This window comes from Hibiscus syriacus, unplaced genomic scaffold (genome assembly GCF_006381635.1).
Source record: "Hibiscus syriacus cultivar Baekdansim isolate YM2019G1 unplaced genomic scaffold, ASM638163v2 tig00110114_pilon, whole genome shotgun sequence".
Classification (NCBI taxonomy): Eukaryota; Viridiplantae; Streptophyta; class Magnoliopsida; order Malvales; family Malvaceae; genus Hibiscus; species Hibiscus syriacus.
The window spans coordinates 3514021-3533587 of record NW_024062594.1 but is presented as its reverse complement, the minus strand read 5'-3'; the positions used below and the strand labels follow the sequence as shown (position 1 = coordinate 3533587).

The following is a 19567-nucleotide window of genomic DNA, read 5'->3' as shown; positions in this document are numbered from 1 at the left end:
TAGCCCGCCGGGGACATCACACATAATAGGACAATTATAACATATTCTCTGACAAAAAGTAAATGCGCATCCCACAAGAAATGCTTTCATCACATTGTTGCGTCCTATCAAACATAATAGGTATTGACTTGAATAGTGCCCCGTTGGAGGACATCACACACATAGTAGGACAATTATAACCTGATGAATTACAGAGAATCTTTGACAAAAAAGAAACGTGTGTCCCACAAGAAGCACTTTTATGTGAATAGTGCCCTGGTTATAGACATTATTAAATGCAACATATTCTAAAATTTTAAAACACAACTGCTCTCAACCTTTCAATCTCTCATATTCTAAAATTTTCAAACTCTCAAACCTATATTATCTGAAAATGAGTCATCTTTTTGCAATATTGCAATTTTTAGTTACTGAAGGAGAGTTTCAAAATATATTGTGCTATTAATGATGGAATTATTAATCTTTTTGACAGGGTAAAATGGTTTTTTATTGTTTATAGTAGAATTTCCTAGTTTGAAACAGATTCTTTTCTCTTTTCTTTTTCAAAATGACTGCTCAAGTTGTGAGTTTGCGGTTCTTTGAGATGCCAAGACAGGAGGCTGTCAAAGCTCTTGATGTATACAAGCGATCTTGTCAGCAGGTGAAGATGCTATTTCTTTTTAATGCATCAAATACGTATCTGATTTGTTGCTTTTTTTATGATTATTGGATTATATCACTTGGTTTGCAATCAAGTCTGGTTTGATATCTCAGTTTAGTGGCTTAGTAAAATATATTTAATGTTTATGGTGCAGGCTAATAGCCTTTCTGATTTCTATGAAGTTTGCAAAAGATTGGAACTTGCTAGAAACTTCCAGTTTCCTGTTCTCAGGGAGGTATGGATTCTATGGATTTGATTTGTTGTTTGAATTGGCTTGTTCATAAATCGTCTGTTTGATACTTTATATATTAATTCATCACTAACCTTGTTCCAGCCGCCACAATCTTTTCTCACTACCACGGATGAGTATATTAGAGAGGCACCACGTGTGGTTTCTGTTCCCACTGAACCGTTCGATAGTACTTCTCTCATTAAATTCCACACTATACATTATGGTTGTATGAAGACAGAATGGATTTTGAATTATGATTATATTTTCCCCATATTTTAGAACTTCTGACCGTTTTGTCATCATGAGGATACTATACTGCTATATTTGAGAAACTACAAAATCTTGAATGCTTAACTTTGCAACTGGCTCCAGAACTAGAAACACGTACAATTTTATGTTGAAAACTACCACAGCTGTGGGAAAGATGACATTGAGTTCATTATTAATGATGGATGAAAATGAAACATTTTAATTCAGTTCTCCTTTGTGTTTAACTAACAATTCCTGAATTAAAAAACTGATAAATGCTATATAACTGATGGTGTTGTTGGTTACAGCTATTAACATACAGACCAGAGGAAGGCCCTTCTGAAGATACTAGATTATCAAATGATGAACCTGAGCCATCTGCTCCTGCTGCTTCTAATACTGATGCAGTTCCCAGTGTGGAGCCTGCTGCTGCTGCTGCTCCCCCACCTCAGACCAACATGGACACTGGAGATTTATTGGTAATGTTTCCTTGGGAGCTTCACAATGTTATCCTATTTGTCTACTTAAAATTTTGTTTATTGCATTTGGTGGTTTCAAGGATTAAATTATTCTGTGCCCGATGCCCCAGAAATTGAGGAAAGTAATACTTTAGCTCTAGCCATAATACCAAATGAATCAGGTAAAAATATGTTTCTTTTTCTTTTCTTTTCTTTTTCGCCCTTATTTGATGGATGTTACTCTAATCTTTGCTGTTGCCATGATCAGCTAAGGTGCGAATGTTATATTTTGCAGGAACTGTTTCGACAGTTATGTTTACTGCAGGTCAGCCTGTAGAATTTGATCCTACTGGATGGGAACTTGCCCTTGTCAGCACACCAAGTACCGATATTTCTGCACCTACTGATAGGCAATTGGTATTCTCTTTCTGTGCTTTCACTTTTTAGTACGTTCTTATGTATTTTTGTTGTTTTAGAAATATGACACACTACTGGCTAAGGTTGGGGATGATTGAGAGGTAGGCATTCACTTGGGGCATCTTAGTTCTAGTTTTGCTTCTCTGGAATAAGAGGTCTTCAATTCTTCCTGCAGTTTTGGATTATTAGCTACGAAATGTCTGTAAATACATTGGGGACACTCTGAAACCCTAGCAAGCTAATCTAATTAATTTTGTCGTCGATAATTTTCAGGGTGGTGGATTAGACTCGCTGACCCTCAACAGTTTATATGATGAAGCAGGATATAGAGCTCAGCAGCCTGCATATGGACCTCCTGCTCCAAATCCATTTGAGGTGCAAGACCCATTTGTCATGTCAAATAACATTGCTCCCCCTCCATCTGTGCAAATTGCAGCAATGGATCAACAGCAGAACAATCCGTTCGGTTCTTACCATCCTACTTATCAGCAGCCGCAACATCCGTCGAATCCATTTGGTGAAACAGGGTTTGGGGTGTTCCCGGTGAACCAAGTGGCGGCTGTTGGTCAGTCGCAAGCCAATAATCCATTTGGAAGCACTGGCCTATAATAATGTTGAATGTGGAGAGTTAAGTTTGTCGACATCTTTTGTGATGTTGAAAAGAGCGTAGGTTGTGTTTTACCCACGGGATGAATGGCTTTCTGCAGCTATCTTATTACATTCTGTATGGGTTTGTAAAGTCAGTGAGTTAGTAGTTTAAAAATGTGATTGTACAATTTTTCCCCTTTTATAATTATATTTATAGATTATACAGTTTGATAATTTCACAATTGATTTTGAAAATTTCCCAACTATCGTCTTTTAAATTAATTCCTTTAGATCAGTTATATCTACAGAATAGACTAGAAACTAGAAACTGAAAGCAGTAAAGCTAAAGAGTGTGAGGAGACGAGAGAGCTCCCACCCCACTTCTTGGAAGCGCGCTCAAATCAGCATCATTACCCTCACTCTCTGTTCTTTCATTTATAAAACAAGTTTAAATCTGAAAACATAGGAGGTCGATTTTAATTGTACCAATCTTTTTCTTGTCTTGGCCATTGGTGGCCTATGAACAGCTGTGTTTTTGTTAATTAATTGCTTTTGTAATGCTCTTAATCATAGCATCCAATGTATTCCATTACTACTTCCCCATTCCCAACTTCTTTTTCTTTACAGAAATAATAATATCTTACAAACCTCCTTGAAAGATGACATTATTACAAGGAACAAATCTAATTCATCTTCTCTTATATTCTCTATGGTTATATTTTTATGAATATTTGATTTATTAATGATGTATTAATTATCTGTAGATAAGATACAACCAAAAAAAGAAATTAATTTTAAAATTATATGTTGATATATCATCATTTGATTTAAGTAACAATACATGAATTTATATACTATCAATACATCAAATATTAATTTATCTTTATATTTCTAATAATTCTTTAAACCAATGTTTTATGTTTAGATTGTAATTTCCTAATTTATTACTCAACATTTTGATAAATTTTAAGATATACTATATTGGATAATCAAATCTAAGGTTAATGTGTTCTTCCCTAGGTTTCAATGAATTTGAATCAAGTTGGTCCAAAATGCCTTTTTTGTTCTACTTAATCCTATTATAATCAACCAACTCCAAAACAAAGTATTTATTTATTTATTTCTGTTGGGAAAAATCAATTTATTTCCTCATTTGCATTTTCCACATTGGGTTTTCCCCTATATCTCCTTGTGATCATTCAATATTTTAATTTGAAATATCTCAAGGGATTTTGCCTTCCATCAAACGGTAAACAGCTTGCTCAAAAGATATCTTAGTTCAAACATAGAATACGAAATATCCGAACAAGTCCCTGTGGAGAATTAGCAATATTTTCTATACATTGAATTACTTGTAGATTTGGACACTTCAACTAAGTCTCTCAACTCGAGCAAAATTAGACATTAACTTCATGCTTCTCCCCTACCCTTCTTAAGTGATTATGGGAGTTTTTTTTTCTTTGATAAACTAAATATTTAATCACTCAACTATTCTCGCGGTTCTGCTTTGGTCACCTAATTATTTTTTTCAAAATCATCCTAATATTACTTTTTGGTCACCCACCTTAAAAAATTAATGGTGATGCTGACATGTCACCATAAGGTAATGTCATATAAACAATTCTACTTTTTTTTTTAACGGTGGATGACTTAAATAGAACGAAAATGTAATTTTGAGTATGATTTTAAAAAATAGTTGGAAGAACAAAACGGAATCACGGGAATAATTAGATGACTAAATACATAGTTTACACTCTTTTTTCCCCTTTTTCAGCTTTAACTTCGAATATTAAAACTTAAATTAAGTTACGATTAAAAATAGATATTAAATAAAAAATAATTAATGTTCGTATCAGAACGAAAAATCCATCAATCATAATTTGTTATTTATATTTATTCAATTACATAGGTGAATTGTATTTGTATATAAGATGGCCCCAATCTAATAAAACAATGCTTAAAAGTAAATCTAATAACAAGGGGCCCTATAAATGAATGATTATGGTATAAGATTAAGCAAAATATACTTTGATATATATTTTTATTATTTGGTCTTGGATGATGTCTTTTTAGCCACGCCAATCATGTGGGATGATGCCCTAAGGGACCCTCTCCCTCGATATTTAAGATCATGTCCCAATTGAATTTTCTTCTTGTTGTCCTCTTGGTTTTCAAAGTTTCATCCTAAGGAGATCTTCTTGATTTTCTGCATATACAAATACTCAGAATTAATGTATACTTCAGCGATATCAAACTGTTTATTACTTGAATCAACACACGTTAGTAAAACTGAATTCTTTTGTTAAAATCTGTATTAGATTTCTTTTTGGAATAAAGAAATTCAACGATGTTAAAGTGTAGCTCATCAACTTTAAGACCATTCAAGGTGGAGCTTAATAAATTGAATTTGGACCTTTGAAATAACGTGGATTTTATGTAATCTGATTTGTTTAGGGTTGAAATGTTTTCAACAATGAATGGCAGCTCTATCGGGAAACTTCAAAAAGGAAATAAAGAAAAAAGAAAGATAAATCCTATGTAATTTGTGTTCAACTTTTGGGACAAATTTGATTCACACTTTAAAAAATCTACTTTTTCATTCTCAGTTTATTGGTAAATAATTTAGGATTTTAATTATTTAGTTTTATATGAAGTGATTACTGAATTTCGTAATATAATCAAGTTGTACATAAAATTCTCAAATTGATCATATTATTGGCGAAGCTGGAGTTTTGCTTAGGTCTGTAAATAAATAGAGTGTTCGATAAATTATTCGTGAACCGTTTACATAACACCCGTTTATGTTTGTTTATCAAGATAAATAAACAAGTATAAATAAAAATTTTATGTTCATTTAATAAATAAACAAACACGAATTAAGGTGTGTTCGATTTGTTTATGTTCACGAAAAACTCGTTTGAAAGCTTGTTTATTAACTTTATTATAAGTCCGTTTACTCGGTTCTCCTTTTCCTTATTTTAATATTTTAAATATTGGCGAAGATAGGGGTTAAACTGAACAATGATGAACTTTGGAGTTCAAACAGTGAAATCTAAGGAGCTTAAGGACTAATGGTGTAATTTCACTATTTTGGCGAATATGTTCACGAACGGTAAATAAACGAACACGAAAACCTTAAAAAATAAAAAATGAAAATAGACAGAACATGAACACCTTAAAAAAACCAAACACACACTAATCAGATATGAATACCTTTATAAATAAACAAACAAACATCAACACAATTTTATTAATTCAAATTCGATTAATTTACACTCTTACTTTTGCTTCACGTGGCCAAAATAAGATTGATTTTTTGCATAAAATTTTCATTAAAAAGACAAATTCAATTAAAAACTCGTACAACGATCATTATAGTAATTTGACCATTTGAATCAAGTGGACCAAGACTCTATATGCTCCAACTCCAATTTTTTTATACGAAATAAAAAATTAAATAATTTTATTTTTTTGAGATATAACTATCGATATTCGATCTACTAATCAACTAATTCAGATCGGATATTACAGAGGCAATAACAATACTCCCAACCTAATTTGTTGAGACAATGACAATTCTCTCAACCCAATTTGCTTAAGTCTCAAACGCCAATATTTGAACTCTTGACCTTGCTTAAATGATATAGTGTCTCATTCCATTAGACCAACTGGTAAAATAATTTTAATTTACTCAACAGTAAATATGCATGATTCATATAAAATAAAATAAAAGTTAAATTACGTGATTAAAAAAGTATTTTTTAATTAAATTTACTTTATTGGAAGACTTACATAGAGCTGGAATCCTATAGCTAAATTTAAAGCAGAGGAGAGGGAACAAAATCATCTTTATTGGTTAATGTTGGGGGCGAAAAACAGAGACATTAGGCACTATTTATGTGAAATTGACTAAAGCAAAAGTGTGGCAATTCATCAAATGTATTCTAAATGTTTTTTAGATAATTATTATAAATATTGAAGTAATTTAACTAGATATAAATATGAGTATATTTAGAAATTAAGCAGTTTTTTAAAATAATATTATTGGAAATTAAATTAATACTAAATATTTTTATAATTTATATAAATAAAATAATTGACTATAAAATAATAATTCGATAATATCCATCCAAGTTGTTTACACTTTCAAGGGAGGGAGAACAAATTTAGCATCCAAATGATTTGAAAACAAAATTCCAACATTGAATTAAATGCAAGTAACATAATATTTGTCCATGACTTTTTTTTAATTAATCATTGATATCCAATTTATTGATTGACTAATCTAGATCGGGTACTACAGAGACGAGGGCGACCCTTCTAACCCAATTTGCTCTATTCACAAATGTCAAGATTCAAAACCCTGAACTTACTTAAGGGACCTAATACTTCATCCCATTAAATCAATTGGTTGTTGGTTATTTATCCATGACTTTGATTAAACAAGCATGAATATCGAAAAGAGTATATGAAGGAGTAATAGTGTACAAATAAAAATGGAAATTAGAAGATTCAATTTTCTAAGGTAAAAAAGAAGATTCAATTTAATCACGGCATAATGCTAAAATTAGTATCCAACATTTATTAAAATGATTATTTTATTTTTTATCAAAAATTTTAAAACATTTTGGCTTCTAATTTTCTATTTTAGAATAAAAAACTTTCTAATATTTGATAAAATAATCACTTTATCTTTTATTATTTTTCTGAAGTATTTTAGCCCTAAACGTTTAATTTTAAGTTAAAAATACTCTTATTTTGAAGCATTAATCGTTTGTTAACTAATGATTTTCATCTATAGAGAATTTTGTTTTATTTCAAAGTGAAATGTTGGGGACTAAAATGCTCCAGAAGAAAGAAGAGGTGCCAAAATGACAATTTTAATAAACGTTTGGGGCTATTTTTGACATTATGCCTTTCATGAATAAGGATGATTAGGTGACATATCTCAAATGTGTGAATTCAGGGAAATTCTTTTCTTCTTAATTCCACATTTCCACTTGTTTGCTACGGTACCTTTTGTTAGCATCAAATTTTGTTCGATTCAATTCTAAGTCCATCAAAAACCAACTCAAAATCTTCCAATATTCAACATTAAAATCTTAAAATTCGAATTAAGTTTAATTTTTTCATTTTCAATCGACAATCCATTTTTCACCTAAATATAATTACTCATCATCCTTGTCTTTTGTATCGTACCCAAAATTTAGTCTCATCTTTAACTTAACACTATCATCACCTTAAATCTATCCTATAACCCCTAATTATCTGATCATAACTATATAAATTTAGGTTAAAACCTTAAAGTGTTTATATTTTAAATTCTGAAATGAAGATCTCAAAATCCTAAATTAAAAAAATAGTTGAAGACATCTAAAAAAAAGCAAACCCTAAAAGAAAAACCTAAAAAATAATCTCAAAAGAAAAGAATAAAAATATTTAAAAAAGAAAAAAAGTTAAAGAGATTTAGTTAAATCTATGTAAGTTAGAGCATTTTTCAATGTAACTTGGGCATTTTTCAACAAAACAAAGCATAAATTCAAACTCAAGAGATAAATAGGACCTTTTTGATAAATTTTAGTCATCATCGATGATGGACAACAGACGACGTTACAACAGGTTTATTAAGAAAGCTTAGAATCAACCGTTAGATAACCCAATCAAACAATTCACAAAAAATAAATGATGTAAACAATCGCTACTATTGATGGTCAAGAATAAACGTCATCAATACTAGCATATATAATATGAGAATACATTGATAACTGATTTTTTCACAACTCAAATGCGACATATTTAAGGATTAAGGTGATTGCGATCATCTATGATAGAACTGAATTGAAAATCTTTTGTAGGAGTAGATTATCAAGAGAGTTAAAAAAACATCAACTAAAAAGATAACAACAAATTTAATCTTGAAAAAAAAATATTAAAAGAACAAATAAAAAAATTAACAAATTTTATAAGAAGAATTCAAAAACATACAAAAAAACATACAAAAAAGAGAATAGAACGTGGATAAAAGTGTAGTAAAAATTACGACAAAATATATGAAATAATATAGAAGAAAATAATGAGTAAAAACCGTTCAAGTCAAAGGAAGGTGATATCATCTTTACAAACAATCAAAAAATCATAATAAAAAGAGGAGGAAAATAAAATCTTAGATAATAGTTTTTTTAAACAATGTCTCAATGTTATACTTTATATATATAAATCACTAATTTTATTTAAAATATGAAATATCTTAAATTACAATAAATATTTACAATCATAATCGTAAATTAAGCATATAATTAGGATATTTCCTGTAATCATTGAAACAAAATAAACAACTTAAGGCCACATAAGGACCATACAAGGAAATATTAAAATCTAACCAAGAAAACTCGAACAAAGATAGATACAAACAAATCTGATCGCATCGACAAACAAACCATAAAAAGGGATCAAGCTACTGAAAGACCACCGACAAACTGCAAATAAGACTCGAGTGGAAAGCTATCCACGAACACATAACATATATCTAAATCCAATCCGATGATCTAAAGCAAGGAAAATCAACAATATAACAAATAAGCATAATCTTGATTAATCGTGTCGATGTCTATTCAATCATTAGAAAAAGATAAGTGAACACAATAATTAAATAATCGAAAAACGTGCCAAAAGGTAGAAGAAAATGTGTCATAAATGCATATGAAAAACGTGTCATAGAGGCATACTTATTAAAAATAAAAAAGAAAGAAAATGAATGTGTAAAATGTAATATGATAAAATTAAAGGATAATAGAGAATACTGAAGGTCGGCATACAACATTAAAATTGGTGCCGTCATCGATAAAAAAAATAAAAATAAAAAGAAATAAATGACTTACCAATGAGAGAAAACTACGAGAGAAAACTTACATTAATGAAATTTAAATTTTCATAATGCAAAAGAGAAAACTTTATTTCTAAAAGCATTATTAATTGTATATATTGATTATATGATAAAATATTACTATATATTGTAAACATAATGCAAAAGAGGATTGCAAATTAAGAGATTAGGGTAGCAATTGGAAGTTAAAGAATTTATTAATTTTCTTGTACAAAAAGGTAAGAATGGGAATAAAAGATGGTTAAGTTCGCAGAGAGACAAATACATTAAAATATAGGCTTAATATTTAATTTGATTTTTGTATTATAATGTATTTTTATTTATTTTTAATTAGTTTGATTACAATATTTTATTTCATCTATTATTTTAGTCTTTTATCATTGTCCTTAAAATAAAATGAATAAAAGACTTTTATGTGTCAGAGTAATTTAAAAAAAACTCAAAGAAATTTATAAATTTCAAAAATTAAAATTTCATTTAAAAAGTTATATATATATATATATATATAAATATAATTAAAACGAAAAAAAGATTTTGCATAAGAAATTTATAAATTTCAAAGAAGGGCACAATATATATATATATATAGTAAACATCAATCTTTTTATCTAATAAAGATTTAAAGTAGTTAATAAATAATTATAAAGACTAAATTGATGGAAAAATAGTAAAGTAATTAAAAAAATAAATATTAAAGAAAAAACTAAAAGAAGGATTGGTGAGGTAAAAATGGAGTTTGCATAATGAGATGCCTAAATGGACCCCTCAATTCTCCACCAACTCATTGGTAAAGGTTTGGTGGGCCATCCCGTCTTATTTTATTTGCCCTCAAATAACTTTTTATTTAATCCAATTCAATTAAGCTTAAATTAAGCATCAAATAAGTGATTTCTTACTTTATTTAAGAAAATATTTGTATTGATTAAAAATAATTTTTTTTTCATATTGAGATAAATTCTTAAATTGTAATTTTTTATTTAAATGTCGATTTAATTTTAATTTGATTGACAAAAAATATTAATATTACAACATTCAAATTATGATTTTAAACATGTTTAAACATGTCTTATATTCTTTCACTTTGTACATGAAGTAAATATGAATAATTTAAGCATTATATTTAAAAATTTATTATTTAAAGAATCTTTTCATTTTCATCTTATAGTAATTTAAATTATTATTAACAATTTCTAGAGTAGGTGATTAAAACCTCAGTTGGCATTTTCTTTCTCTTTCTGGGTTGTATATTCAATACTCATTAAAAGTAAAAGTTTCCATCCCCTTCCTTTTGCAGAAATTGTTCCCAAAAATGTTATTATCTTTTAAATTATATTTCAAAAATATTTAGCATTGAATAATAATTAAAACTATTACATCATTAATTGATTATATAAAATGTTAAGGACTTATTTAAATAGAATGACAGAATGCAAGGATTTTTTTAATATATTAACCATTAAATTCTGTAGTTGGAGTTTTAAATAATAGGTATGGATATTGTGAGAAACAAATATTATTAATTTATTTATTTTCAATACTATTCCCCTGGCTCCGATCTTTTCTTTCTTGTTTTTCAATCTTCCTTCTTTTCATTCCCTAATTCTCCCAGAACTCTCTCTCTCTCTCTTTTCGTTTTGTTTCTGTTCCTTCGAACAACTTCTAAATCTCTCTGTACATAGAAGAAACCAAAGAGCTTCATTAATGGCGGCCAATAAATTTGCAACCATGTTGCATAAAAATACAAACTGGATCACTCTTGTTCTTGCCTATGCATTGCTGGAATGGATTCTGATCGTTCTCCTCCTCGTCAATGCTCTCTTCTCTTATCTGATCATCAAATTCGCTGATTACTTCGGTCTTCAAAGGCCTTGCCTTTGGTGTTCCAGGCTCGATCGTGTCTTTGAGCCATCGAAGTACAACAATTCTCACAGAGATCTTGTGTGTGATGATCATGCCAACGAGATTTCTAGATTGGGTTATTGTTCGAATCATCGAAAACTAGCGGAATCCCAAGATATGTGTGGGGATTGCTTGTCCTCCTCGAGGTCGGATTGTTGTGACTTGTCAAAGAAGCTAGCCTTTTTCCCATGGATGAAGCAGGTTGGTTTGATCCAAGATGGTGAAGGTGATAAAGTGATGGAAAATAGTGAAGAGAATTCCAAGTGTTCTTGTTGCGGTGTGATGTTGGAGAAAAAGTGGAACTTTCCTTATCTTCTGATTAAGCCTTCTTGGGAGGTTCTGGATTATCCCCGGAAAGGGAATTTAATTGCTGAAGATGGAGGATTTGATGATGTTGCAGATGAAGAAGGCAATGCTTCAGATGGTACCAGGTCAGATATTTTGGCTGATTTTAAGGAAGATGAACAAAGGGTTCAAGAAAACAATAGTGATGAGATCTTACCTGATGGTGGTGATGGTGATGATGATGAGGGTGTTAAAGATCAATCGGAAGAAGAGGAGCTTTCATGTTTTATTTCTAGTTTTAATTGCAATCAAATTGCAGCTGATGATAATGATTCTGGGGTTGTAGAGAAGGGTCTAGTTTCAATGGATGCCAACGAGTTGACTCAAGTCGGTGCTAGCAAAGAGGAGTCTCCTGAAATTCAGCCTGTTCATCTCGAGTTCTACATCGAAGGGGATGATTGCCATTTGATTCCAGTTGAATTGATGGATTCTGTTGCTATGGAAAGCCAAAGAAGATACAAATTTAGAGAGGAAGAACTAGGTATAGGTGGTAATGGAGATGTTATATTGGACTTTGATTTGCATTCCGGGACACCATTGGAACCAATGGCGGAGAATAGTTGCAATTCAGGAGAGAAAGTGACATTAATTTCACCCCATGAAAGTGAGAATGAAGCCATTGTTGAAGTGGTTGAACCGATGGAGTCCAATGAGATGAAGGAGAGCTTTTCAACACATGCAAGAGAGGAAGATGAGCAAGTTCAAGCTAATTTGACCCCTCTGAATGAAGCTGATGAAGTTCAAGGAAATGCTGCAATAGGGGAAGGGAAAATGGGAGTAGATGTTAATCAAGGTACTTGTTTAATTCAATTTAATTTGAACATTTACCAAATTCCCATTGTTTAATTGTTTTAAAATTGAAAATCTGAGTATATTTGTCAATACTCTTTTTGGCAGCTTGTGATGAGCAAAATGATGAAATTGAAGCAGAGATCTCAATAGGGACATATATTTCTGATCATGAACCAATTGAAGATATTCAAATGCAGCTTTTGTTTGAATTCACAGAAGAAGATCCCTCCTCCAGTTCTTCTAAGTTGCATGTACATGCTGATCATGGTAAGCCTTAATTTCAAATTTAGAATTGTCTTTTAATTTTTTACTTTAATCTTTTGTTTGATGTGTTTATCTTTGGTTCCTTTACTTTAGGCTCTGAGAATGCCGAGGAAGAAACATTACAGTTTAAAACTATGACAGTTGCAACATGTGACCAAGCAGTAAGAAACCATTTATCAGTATCTTTACAGCTTAATGGGATGGAGGATGATAAAGTTCTTGATACACCCACTTCGATAGACAGTATCCACCTGTTGCACAAGAAGTTGCCATTGCTCGAAAAAGGAGAATTGGGAGCGGAAGATTCGTTGGATGCAAGTGTTCTTAGTGACGCTGAGTGTGCGGATGGGGTACTGACTGTTGAGAAGTTGAAATCAGCACTAAAAGATGAAAGGAAGGCTTTAAATGCATTGTATACTGAACTCGAGGAAGAGAGAAGTGCTTCTGCAGTAGCAGCGAGCCAGACTATGGCAATGATAAATCGGCTTCAAGAAGAGAAGGCGGCAATGCAGATGGAAGCCTTGCAGTATCAGAGGATGATGGACGAACAGTCCGAGTATGACCAGGAAGCTTTGCATCTCCTGAATGAACTTATGGTCAAGAGGGAGAAAGAGAAGGCGGAGCTTGAGAAGGAGTTGGAGATATATCGTAATAGGGTGCAGGAATATGAGATGATAGAGAAAATGACAATGCGGAAAAGGATTGATGACAGCACTAGGAGTGCAACCTCTGCATCTTGCAGCAATGCTGAAGACAGTGATGGACCATCAGTCGATTTGAACCATGAACCAAAGGAAGAAGACAGCTTTGGCAACCATCAAGAGGACATCAACCAGAATACCCCTGCTGATGCAGTTTTGTATCTAGAGGAATCATTGGCTAGCTTCGAGGAAGAGAGGCTATCGATCCTAGAGCAGCTCAAAGTCTTGGAAGAGAAACTGGTTTCATTGAATGACGAAGAGGGACATTTAGAGGATGTAAAATCAGTTGAATATTTGTTTAAAGAGAATGGCAATGGCTTGTATGAGAGTTTTGATATCACCTACGAAACAAATGGGGTTGCCAAAGGTCATTTCAAGGGAGTGAACGGGAAACATCACCAAGAGAAAAATCTCATGGCTGCAAATGCAAAGAGACTCCTCCCACTTTTTGATGCCGCTGATGAAGAAATTGAGGATGGGATATTGAATGGACACGATAATGGCTTTGACCCTGTTGCCTTGCAACTGCCCTCACCCGCCAACTCCGAGCAAGATAGCAAAAGGATGTCTATTGAGGAAGAAGTGGACCATGTTTATGAGAGACTGCTAGCACTTGAGGCAGATAGGGAGTTTCTAAAGCACTGCATTAGCTCCTTGAGGAAAGGAGATAAAGGAATCTATCTTCTTCAAGAAATTTTACATCATCTTCGCGATTTGAGGAGTGTTGAACTCCGAGTAAGGAGTATCGGAGATGCCGTTATATAGTTGCATGCACCAGAATACGTACACTTGGAAGGCTAATTGGTAAATCTTAATCTGCTGCTCCTTTTATGCATATCATAGTCAACTTTTCCCTGTTACTTAATGGCACATTACCGATATCATGTTCTGTGATTATTGTAGAATGCACGAATGGAGTTGCATAACCACTACACATTTAGGATTAGGAAAAAGAGATACCAAGTCGGGCGAGGGTCAACAACATGATGGAATTAAAATTCCACATTTTTAAAGAATTTTCAATGTGAAAGTCCCTTAATGGAGAGGGAAGCTTCTTTTGTGGTCTGTTTGGGGGTGGACTGGAAAACTGAAAGACTTTCATTCCCCTTTGCAATTGCTGGGTTTTCAGTGTCCAAGTAATCCCAAAACTTGTGAGGTCTCAGCTCTTCATCACCTTTTAGAGAAAAAGGAAGATGGTGAGTGTATGTGTGTGTGCGCGCAAAGCTTAGTTAAGGTGAAAGCCAATCTGGCATTTTGTATGGCATGGCCTGAAGAGCTGGAGTGATCCAACAAAGAGTCCTTTGCCAGATGCATTAACATTAGTTTATTCAGACAATTAGAACTAGGAAGCCCCTTTTTTTTTCATTTTTTTATAATATTCTCAAGGGAAAGAAAGGGTAAATAACCCCATTTTCCATCTCATCTGTTGCATCATTTCATCATCTGATTTGGGTCTGTTTCTATTTCTGAGGGGCAAAGTTGAGTTACATGTATACACATGCATCCATCTGTAAGTATATAAAGTGAGTGTTTGCATTGTTTATGTTGTCTTGAAGCTGTGTTTTTTCTTGTTGTATATAACATATTCTTTGCTGTAAAGTATAAAAACAAGAGTGAAGTGCATATTATATTGAGAACAAGAAGCAAAGATGCCTTTCACAACTCGGTTATGCTTTAAGCATAAAACAACACCTCAGGCTAGGTACAATTTTTTAATAAAATACTCGAAATGTTAATAAATTAATGATGATGATGAGGATCAAGCTTAGGTAGCTTTCATTATATTCATCATGGAGTTTTGATGTACCAAAACATTAATATATTTAAGCTAAGTGTTAAAGATCGTTAAATTATTAAGTTTTGATTGAACTCATCAAGTGACATTAGTGGTTCAAGGGAGTGTTATTCTCTTTAGAGGTTACGGGTTTGAGCAACTACATTTGGAGGATGTGTTTTGTCAATGGCTAAGAAAGATTCTGAACAAATTCTGAATAGATTCTATCTCCATTTCTGGTTATTAGAAAACAAAAATTCGAAAATTTTCCAACAAGAATCTAAGATAGATCGTACTTTATTAAATAAATATTTAATGATTCATTTTAAAACATACATCCTCATTATACTAACGTTATACTTTGATGACGATTGAGGGTCAATATGATTTTTTTTTAAAAAAAGTAGGAACTAAATTGTAATTATTTAAAAGTTAAATGAGTAACTTATAAGATTATTCTAAAGTCTAATTATATTAATATTTAGACCTCCCTAATCACGTTATTATATGTTTATAAGTCTTAAAAGAGCATCTTATCACTTGTTAGGATTTTTATGGACTAATTCATGAATTTTAGAAGTTTTAAGGATCACTTGAGATATTAATTCTTTTACTGATTATACATATTATTAAACATACAATCTTTCAAAATTATCAATTAAAAAAGGCCCGATATCAATTGAGAAAATTATGAATTAAAGACAAATTTTAAAATTTAGAGCTCAATTTCATAACTGGATGCTCATTTCAATATTAAATGTTGGTTTTGATAATAAAAAATCATTCTAGAGTCACCTGTTTCAATACTCAAGTTTGGCCATATACGCGAGAAGGATGGAATTTGGGCTGTTTTGGCTTGGCTTTCAATACTTGCATATAAAAATAAGGATAATCTCAATGGAAGCAAGTTTGTGACTGTTGAGGATAGTCCGCCAGCATTGGGCTACCTATGGTCGACATTATTATACTCGATATGACTATGAGGTATACAACATTTTGCTATTTTGTTCCTCATTTTGTCCATAAAGGCATTGAGAGGCATCTAACCGATTCGGTTTCTTTCATGAAGAATGTGGATGCTGGTGCAGCAAAAGATTTAATGGCATTTTTGGTCAAATTGCAGTCATCTCTCGATGAAATTAACACATATGTACATATTCTATATTTAGAACTACTCAACCACTCCCTATATTCTGTGTCCCGTTTTGCAGTTTCTTATGGGGAATGGCCATGCCTTTCCTGCATTGTATTTCTTTTTATTGCTTGAATATATTAAACAACTTTAAGCGAAATTAATTGCTGTAAACTGTGTTATATTCTAAAAAGTGGCTAAGTGATACTTAATGAAGCTTGTTCCGTTATCCATGTTTATGGGGTGTTGCCGTTGGGTGATTTAGTTATTCATGCTAGCTTGATGGGCTTTTTAACTGCCTAAAGTCTTTCACTTTAGTGTTTGGTGTTACTTCATATTATCTTTAAATAACTACTTTTTCCGCAATTAGTGAGCTTCTAGGTTTAAAAGTTTATGATCTTTCAATTTAATCAGTGATTCTAGAGGCTAATTTAGTTTAATATCAAAATTCCCTTAGAATATAGAATTATATTACGATTCTAGGAATGACATTAGTAAAGGTTTTACGCAGAAATCATACATTGCATTTGGTGAGAAATTGTGATGGCTGCAGTCATTATTCCTAAAGATTTTCCACGGGGTTTTACTTTCTTTTGATAATCTTATGCCTTCGATCATGCAGTATAGTGAAGGGGGCTCGTTCGGATGTGTCAAATGTTGTGAATGCAGATGAATTCGAATACAAGGATCCTGTTGATGGTTCTATTTCGAAGCACCAAGGCATTCGGTTTTTGTTCGAAGATGGGTCACCATTGGTAATTCACTTTCCTGACTCTTTTACCAACGGAAGGTTATCTGAGGATTTTGTACTTGAAATTTATTTACATGGTTTCACTCGCTAGGTGTTCCGTCTCTCTGGAACTGGCTCAGAAGGCGCAACCATCCGTCTCTACATTGAGCAGTACGAAAAGGATTCTTCAAAAACCGGAAGAGATTCCCAAGAAGCACTTGCTCCTCTTGTGAGACAATCCTTAAACTTGTGTCTTAATTGTCGAAGTCTCATCTTCGCTTTCACGTTTTTAGGCTAACATTTTTCGTTCGATATCAGGTGGAGATTGCAATAAAACTTTCAAAGATGCAGGAGTTCACCGGCCGATCGGCACCTACTGTTATCACATAGATCCATATACTACAAGTTATGTAATCTTAAAAAGGGAGAATCCAACGAACTTGTGTTTGTAGGACAATTTGAGCTGCATTTTTTTTATTATAATTTAACATAATGTAAACAATTCCCTGTATTTGACTATAAAGCTCTTGCAAGAATAAATAGAAATTTCACAACTGGATTGCTTTCAATTTTTTCAAAAACTGTTGAAGGAATAATTGAAATATATATAGATCTATACGCTTGGGGCCATAATCAAGCAGCTAGGATATATGACTTAACAACAAACAAGCAAAGTTTTAGAAGTAAGCTTTAAGTATTATTTATTGGAGTCCTATCCTAAACCAACTGCTCCCCAGTTTTCCAATATAATCAAGCATTTAACACGCCTATGATCTCATGTGAATTGTCCATGCAGGTTGCAGGAATATATAAGTTAGAATCATTTCTTTCAAAATTGAGCTGATTTTAATTAAAATTCATCAAACCTGCCCCAAAATTTATATTAAAATTACAAAGGTATTGGAGAAAGCGACGAGAAAAAAGTTAAGAGAAGCCAAGTATTTGGGGAGTGGGCAACTTCGATCAGTGTTATCCAAATGCTCAACCTTTTGTTCAACCGTTGATGATCTGTCTTAATGGCAACTTCTTAACAAGAATCAAACACTTTTTCACCCAAAAAAAGAAGAAGATATTATTGACTACTGATGAATGACAATCCGAGGTGACTTAAATTAAGAATATTCATGAAAGCTATAAACATAAATTGGCAAAATTTGATGCTGGATACATGCACGACTTAGTTTGCACTTTCTAGATATGACATGATTGGTAGAGACGTAAGATTTTATGTTAGAGATGAAAATTTTATGAAATTTTAAAATAAGATGAACTTATAAAATTTTAGAGAATAAAAATAAATTATTAATAGAAAATACAACAAATATATATATATAAAATACAGAGAAATCTGAAAATTTTAGGAAGCATGACCGCCCCTAACCCCGGACTGTCCCTGATAATTGGTAACCTTTAGATTAATAATATTTTCTTTTATTATTTTATTTATTAGTATGTACAGTTGCCTTCTATTTAATAGTAATTAAGGAATTTTAAGATAAAACTCATATTTTAAAAATAATATAAATAATCAATAAAGTATTTATGAATTATCATGTGAACTGTCATATTAAAATCATTGAAATTTTAACAATCCAGTAAAATTATTGTTTTGAAAATAACAAGTTGACTAACTTTTGAAGATTAATGGTTAAAGTGATAAAAATAGGATCAAAGTGACAAAAGGAACAAATACTAGGTGTTAAATTTGTCAATATGTCAAAAAAATATTACAACCTCAAATTTAAATAAATTAACAATTATTTGAGTAGACACAAAAATTTTAGATTCCTCATTTGACTGAGTCAAAGATGATATTTTTATTTAATATATTTGAAAATACTAAAGAAATAAATCATTTAGAAAAATTATACTTGTATGCAAATATTTTTTTTATTAATCTAGGGAAAGTACAAGGTAGTATTTGTTAAAAGAACACTCTAAATCACACACTCATACTCTTAGCATTCATGGTGCTCAAACCCAGGACCTTAAAGAATATTAACAATTTCTTTACCATCGAAGTCAATAGGATTCGTGCAAATAATCTTTAAAATATTAAATATTAATTTTTGAAAAATATTATTAAAAATAATTTCAAAGAGTATTTTTAAATTGCTTGATTTAGAGTTTGAGATAACATGGTATGGGAGGGTATAGCTCAGAAATATTACTATTTTTTTTTGATAAATTTGAGGTGAATATAAGGTAATATATATTCAATAATTTTTAATCTTTTAATAATGATCGCTCATACCTCTACATATATGATGTTCAAACCTTAAAACTCATAAAATAACAGCAAATCTCTTAACTATTAAAATCGCCCCTTTCGTTTGGTTAAGCAATAGTGTGAAAGAAGGAGAATTCCGGATATACTACAAAGATAAGATACCTAATCCTTTTCTTGCATTCTTAGCTACCAATCATTCATATTTATATAAATTGTTCTTTTTGACTCGATCG

At 31.5% G+C, this 19567-nt stretch overlaps 3 protein-coding genes across 3 annotated transcripts; all 3 read left to right on the top strand.

Moving 5' to 3' along the window:
• Positions 1-532: 532 nt before the first annotated feature.
• LOC120215351 (putative clathrin assembly protein At2g01600) lies at positions 533-11440 on the top strand. The gene is made up of 8 exons (XM_039213071.1): positions 533-640; positions 795-875; positions 975-1056; positions 1428-1599; positions 1679-1761; positions 1875-1996; positions 2270-2743; positions 11430-11440. The coding sequence occupies exons 1-7, from the start codon at positions 548-550 to the stop codon at positions 2603-2605; spliced, it is 969 nt and encodes a 322-aa protein (XP_039069002.1). The 5' UTR covers positions 533-547; the 3' UTR covers positions 2606-2743; positions 11430-11440.
• On the top strand, positions 11056-15015 carry LOC120215347 (myosin-binding protein 2-like). Its single transcript, XM_039213069.1, has 4 exons — positions 11056-12504; positions 12609-12770; positions 12861-14272; positions 14372-15015. Exons 1-3 carry the CDS (start codon positions 11169-11171, stop codon positions 14231-14233), a joined length of 2871 nt encoding a protein of 956 aa, XP_039069000.1. The 5' UTR covers positions 11056-11168; the 3' UTR covers positions 14234-14272; positions 14372-15015.
• A 1051-nt stretch (positions 15016-16066) lies between these two features.
• On the top strand, positions 16067-17528 carry LOC120215066 (phosphoglucomutase, cytoplasmic-like). Its single transcript, XM_039212851.1, has 5 exons — positions 16067-16226; positions 16312-16388; positions 16997-17129; positions 17217-17333; positions 17423-17528. The coding sequence occupies exons 2-5, from the start codon at positions 16342-16344 to the stop codon at positions 17492-17494; spliced, it is 369 nt and encodes a 122-aa protein (XP_039068782.1). The 5' UTR covers positions 16067-16226; positions 16312-16341; the 3' UTR covers positions 17495-17528.
• The last annotated feature ends 2039 nt before the right edge of the window (positions 17529-19567 follow it).